Raw genomic sequence first — 6603 nt, 5'->3', positions numbered from 1 at the left:
TTTTTTTGATCTTGTACGTTGTGTAAACTACACTACATGTTTTAATCAGCCTTTCTGCTCAGCTAGATCCTACAAATTTATGCTCACACTGTACAAATCAGTTGACCAGTCACGACATAAGCATGGAACCCCTGGTGGGTTTTGTTCAGTGGCTGTTGCAATAAAGTTTATTCAAGCAAAATTCCTTGATGTTGACAAAAAGAGAGGAAGGCTGCATAACTTTGTTCCTTTCTATGTTCTGTATCCAAGTTCAGTTTTAACTATATCACAGCAGTCTCAGTCAGGATTACAGTTAAAGCCACAACTAGTCTATCCATAATATTAAAACAGGCTCACTACAGTTTAAAAACAGATTGCTTTGTTCCTTGATGTTCTGCTGTAATTTGTTTGTACATCTTTCAGTTTTTGTGTCGACATAATTGTGATTTGCTGGGCCCCCATCTCCATCACCGCTTACAAAATGTGTGGTTTTGTTTTTCAGGTGAAGTCTGATGTGCGTCGTCTGAAAGGCATCCCAGCGTTGGTCTCTATGCTTGACAACCCAAACAAAGAGGTCAGTTTGCTGACTTTCTCCATGGCCTGTTCATTCTTTAGTTGTTATGATGGGACTAGGTGGGGTAAAAGTGAGGCTTAAGGGATGCAGTTTATTTCTTATGTAATACTGGGACCGTTCATTGGCCTGAGTCAAGGTGAACCTGAGACTCTCCACTAATCCCAAATGAAAGGGAAATAGAAATAAGCATTACGTATTTGACTTCTCTTCAAATCCTGTAGGTCAACATTTGTGCTAAATATAGTTTGGGTCAAAACATTCTGTGGTTTTTCTATGATTCCCTTTCATTTAGCACAAGCTGTGGCAAAGATTTGCTGATGTTTGTATGGGCATTACCAGACAAACCACATCATGCATTCCACTCTCAAGGCAAAGCAGCATCTTAATTTCACATTTCATGCTGTTACGGCCAGTGACAAGTCTGAAGTCTGGTGTGTGTCGGATGACTTGCTGGCTGGAGAAATGGGTCAAACAGCGACTGCATCCTCTTCAACACTAACTGTTTCCAAAGACTCCAAACACTTTGTCTGAGTCTGTGTGTTTGGTATGTTGTGTGAAAAGTTGAGATACAAAAGATGACAAAGAAAATAGTATCATAAACAGCTGCATGTATGCAAGGATGTTTGTGAACACAACATTGCTTAATAGTGAAAAGAAATGTGGCCAACAAATCTACCATTAATTAGACCCATATAATTTATATAGAACACTATTAACAGTTACAAGGGCATGAAACTACTACACTTAATCCATGTACGTGAAATCATTGCTGTCTTTTAGCGATACTCCATCATGGCTAATAGGTCAGTAAACTGTTACTGCGTCTTTGTTATAGGTTCACTATGCAGCCTGTGGAGCACTAAAGAACATCTCGTATGGCAAAGATCCAGACAACAAGATCGCCATCAAGAACTGTGACGGAGTGCCGGCTCTGGTCAGGCTGCTGAGGAAGACCCACGACCAGGACCTCACTGACACCATCACAGGTTAGAGGCACACGCAGACACACAAACTGTGTAAGCATGATTTTGACTGTTGACGAACAAGTTAAAGATTTTGAGCCTCTGGACTGAACTGTGGTCAAAAATGGCTGGTTGAATGTCATTCGTTGTCGTATCTTTTCTCAGTTTAGTAAGGTGTGTCCCAATGTAACTATCCAAACTACCACAAAGTGAGATTAGTGCCTTATCCAGCTGTCTTAACTTTGGTTTTCCAGTATCATGAAGCTGGCTCACTTTTAACCGGGGTAGAACGCCATGTCTGCTGCGACATAGACACAAGTACAGAGTTCACAATAAAGTTATAAGCAAACGAGCAATATATATTTTTATAGGTCAGTAGAGTCTCTTTGCTGTTCCAGGCTTTCTGTGTGTCCACTCTGGGTTTACAACACAGCTTTGAACAAACACAGAGACAGCTTAGGCTGCCATACTAAATACTGTGCAAATGAATGGTGATTATAGCTGCATTTTAGTTTCTGACATTGTAGATACCTTTTTACACTCTTATTTTATCCCTGTACTTCAGAATAATGAGGACACATTGAGATGATAACTGGAATTAGAAAGTACAATTGTTGTTTATTAGAAAAAATAATAATAATTAGCTCCCAATAAATTTCTCCTTACTTGACTTCTCTCTGCTTTGTCAGTAGAAACAGTCCTACATTATTTTTAACTATTTTAAGTGCATCACATTTTCATACAAAGGAAACAAACAGCTTATTATTGTATTGAACTTCAAAATGTTATACACTTAATATCGCGGGTATAACTACATTTCCCTGCATGTATCATATTACACAATCAGAGCTGAGCCAGTTTGACAACCATCTTCATGATACTGGTTATCCAGACTCACAGATGTTATGCTCTGTAAAACAAACCAACCCAAGTAGCGCCTGTGGTAGTCAGACTTGCTTTGTGATACAGGCTCTGTACAAAGCAGGTTCGACACAGCCGTCCTTTCTTTGCATTAGCTGGCTCGACAACCTAAAACACCCAATCAGAGATAATGGGTTCCACGACGGTGGTTATCAAATTTCTTTGTCAACCCAGGCTTTTTTCATTAGGCTCTCTGCGTGTTCCCAAAAAGGGGGGTCATTTGACTCTTCTTCTGCACAAAATGGACCGATCACATGCCACCTACATCAGTCAAGAGGAACAGGTCGTTATAAAGGAGAGCTATATAGCTAGAATATTACAGAAAAAAGTAACACTGTTGCTGCAAATATGGCAAGGGAGGAAGAAAATATTTGTATTTTATTTTTATTTTACCACTCTCGATGTGTAACGTAACAGCTGCACATTAGAGCACATTTAAACATTATCCATGATAAATATCAATAGACTGTGTTCTAATAGCTGCAATAACAGAAGTGTAAAATGGACTTGGCTGCAAATCATGACCAAGCATTAAAACATCATCCAAAGTGGTCTTTAGTTGCTGTGCCTTCATTATTTTTTGTCTATGGATGATATGCTGTGTTAAAGTGTTATTATTACCTGAAGCAAACTGTAAAAACAATATTTTGTATAACTGTAGCTTCAGAAGACAGATTGCACTACTGGAATTACACAGCTTTGTTCGGTGGGATTACTAACAGCAAGTTTGCATAAAGTACGCCCTCAGGTGAGAATCGCTCAGAGAGAATTGTCAGGAAAAGAATTAGTGAAAAGGTTAGGTTAGGTGTGCAACATAAGTTAATAAGTGATCTAACCAGGTTAAAAGAGAGCCACCTTTGTGACATCGAAAACTATTGCTTTAGACTTAACATACATTGCTAACCCATTTTTCTTGCTTTGTAGCTATACCCCTCTCACCTGTTATTACAATATCTTTTGTTCATTCTTTGCAGGCCTATTTTTATTTAGGCGAGAGCGCCAGTAGGCTTCATAATTCAATTTTTGTTTTTCCCAGGGACGCTGTGGAACCTGTCGTCTCACGACTCAGTGAAAATGGAGATCGTGGACCATGCACTGCACGCCCTCTGTGATGAAGTGATGGTGCCCCATTCAGGCTGGGAGCGAGGGAGCAATGGAGCAGGAGGAAGGGAGGAAAACTGCAAGCCCAGACATCTTGAGTGGGAGACGGCCCTCACCAACACAGCAGGCTGCCTGAGGTATGGAAGGATGGAGGGATGGAGGAGCTTCGGAGAGCTGAGCAGAGCTGTTTGACTGTTACTGATTTTAAGGAGGGAGGGTGGCTGTAGACAGGAGAGGAAGATGGAAACATGCCAGCTCAACAGATGACAGAGCAGGAGGATGTATGAGGGAGGAAGGGATGACGAGTTAACAGAGCAGAAGAGAAGGAAAAACGGAAAAGATGTCTCGATGAAGAGGGAGGACAGAAGCTGTGTCCATGTGAAGCAAGTGGGTCAGAAATCTACTTGCCTGAAGTCACTTTTTACTTACCCCCATACAAATTGTTTTATTTATAAGCGGTTATCAAATAACAACAAGAATAAAGTTAATTGTCATGTTTAGTCTGTAAATTTAATATATATTTATATTTCTGTACAAGCTAAACTTAAAGGGTCGTATTCTAACCTGTTTCATGTTTACTTCTGTACGACTGAGTGCTGCTTCTGATGTCGTACTATTCATTTGCACATGTGGCCAGTTCTCCCTGGAGTCCGATATGGGCCACATTTAAAAAAAAAAAACAAAACAAAAAACAAAAGAAGTGAACAGTCACAGTCGAATCTGGTCAATAAAATCTAAATTTAGCATTAGGACCTGCAGTGTGAACGTAGCCATAGATACAACAAACGCATCATCAACAAACATTCTTGTGTAATGAAAATGGTGTGATAATCCCCACTCCTTGTCCCCAGAGATGGACTCTTAACTGTGAGTGTAAATTATCATAAACTTTGTCTTTATCTGCTGCCATCTTCACACAAGTAGGGATCAAAATACTAAATGAATTTAAGAAAGACTGAAGAACTCAGAAGTCGGTCAGCATCAGTCCTTCCTCCTCCTCCTCTTTCTGCTGGTAGAGAGAGGAGGGTCTGGTTTGTCTCAGCCTGCTGCTCTGTTTACAAGAATTTGCCAAATTTTAAGATATGTGGCAAATAAAATGTGGCAATCTAAACAATTAGACAACATACAGACATCTTTTGTTTTAGTTTGTTTGTAACAATTCGCTATTAGCCAAGGTAGCACGCTGTGCTTGTGCAAAACACAGCGGCAGTGGATGAGAAACTGCGGACAGAGCAGATTAAAGAATTCTTTTCTACATGTTCATGCTTGTTAAACAGGTGTATTGGTAAAGTGTTGTCTTTTTTCTTGCGAACATTTTATTGCACTTACACTCAATAACAAGCGTAGTTGGTGTCAAATAATGTCCTCTGTGGCCTCTCTGATCTGCTGTCTGCTGACTTTGCTCTGGGTGTGGGTGTGTGGAGGAGCTCAGCAGCCCCGACACAAAACGATGCGTTTTAATATTATTTTTTACTACTTGCAAGGGCAAGTGAAATTGTCTACGCCAGAAGCCTTTACTACAGGATATCTTATGTAATTTTATATAGTGCTTATTAAAATACCTACTGGTCCAGTTGAAGAGAAAAGCATCCTCACAGTAACTGTGTTAAGAAGGGAATCTCAGAGTTTACAGGGAGCGGGCAATCAGAGGACAGTGGGGCATTAACTTATACAATGTAAACAGTATGTTCTAGCCTGCCGGTCTGTTATCTGTGAATTCCTCTTGACCACACTGGTCTAGAAACGTATAGAATAACTGGGTAATCTCAGGGTAAGTCGGTACACCACATGACCAGACACTAGACGCAGATACGGATAAAATGATTAGACTGAACTTTAACCAACATTGTCTTTTAATCTAACTAGAGTATTATGAAATATTACTCACTTGTGCAGTGCGGCTATATGTAGGCTACAATATTCCCAAACGTGGTTTGAATCCAATTTAGCATTGAAGAGTTATTTCCCATTAAGTGCATCAGGCCACACCTTCAAAAGTTTGGGTACCAATTAGAGACAAACAGTACGTTATACCCAAAATATCATCTAAATATGGTATGTTCCAAATTTGGTGAAGAAAAATGTGTCAAGACAGAAATATTGTTTTGCTACGCTTCAGTGTTCATGAGTTATTAGCCAAAACACACATTTCACCTACACATTTACCTGTGTTGGTGAGCAGATTATAGTAATAATCACAGACCTCTCCTGCTAATAGTGTAGAGAGGTTTGAAATAGGTAATACCTTACATGCTCAAATGAAGAAATGATCACATCTGTGGTCTGGGAAAACTTACTCTGTGGCATAATAAAAAAAAGACCCCTGGAAATCCTTGTTTGACAAGTTTTATATTGAAAGATGATCATGATGTTGGGTTTCAGGTAAACTCAGTCCCATCTGAAGTCTATTAGAACGACAGAGGTGAGACACGAGGGTGACTCACGTGGATCTGACAACTTGCTTTATCCATGTGCCCGGCATTTTAACACAAGGTGCAGGAATGAGATGGAAATCAGCGTCGCACCTTAGGTACAGTATCAGTGAGATACATACCTGAGATGTCAGTGCGCTTCATGATAAACCCTGAATAGAAAAGTGGCAGATGTTGTTCAGTTAATGGATAAGAATGATATTTGTTTGAATGATGATTGCAGTAAATCAGCAGATGGCAACCAGAGGTAGAATTATATGAATCCAGAAATCTTATAACAAGATTGTGTAGGAATCTGTGAGGCTTCTTTTTGCTCAGTTTGCTAAATGCTAATGTCAGTATGCTAACAATGTCACAACTAAAGTGTAATGTTTGCCATTGTTACCTTAGTTTAGCTTGTTTGCATGCTAACAAGTACAGCTGAGGATGATGGGAATGTCATTAGATCTGCAGGTATTTGGAGTATTAGATAAATAAGGTCTTTGACTTGGTGGTGCTCGATGGAAAGTTAAGGGATCATATAGGTTAGTACAGTTCCAACTCTGCTGTTAAGTGAATTTGTGCCCCTTGCTGTGGAAAGGATTGTGTCCTGGTAATGTGAGAGGGCGTGTCTGCCACTGGGACAAACAAACCA

General features: G+C 39.8%; 1 protein-coding gene across 6 annotated transcripts in view; it reads left to right on the top strand.

Annotated features, from left to right (window-relative positions):
- The window catches only part of ctnnd1 (catenin (cadherin-associated protein), delta 1), a 30708-nt gene that overhangs the window by 13034 nt on the left and 11071 nt on the right, over positions 1-6603 (top strand). For all 6 annotated transcript variants that reach the window (XM_046048553.1, XM_046048548.1, XM_046048547.1 and 3 more), the window contains 2 exons: positions 1389-1539; positions 3473-3674. In XM_046048553.1, the coding sequence (XP_045904509.1) occupies positions 1389-1539; positions 3473-3674 (353 nt within the window). The remainder of the gene's footprint in view (positions 1-1388; positions 1540-3472; positions 3675-6603) is intronic.

Source organism: Micropterus dolomieu, linkage group LG04 (assembly GCF_021292245.1).
Source record: "Micropterus dolomieu isolate WLL.071019.BEF.003 ecotype Adirondacks linkage group LG04, ASM2129224v1, whole genome shotgun sequence".
NCBI classification, from domain to species: domain Eukaryota; kingdom Metazoa; phylum Chordata; class Actinopteri; order Centrarchiformes; family Centrarchidae; genus Micropterus; species Micropterus dolomieu.
The sequence above is the reverse complement of the archived record's forward strand: the minus strand, read 5'-3'. Positions and strand labels throughout refer to the sequence as shown.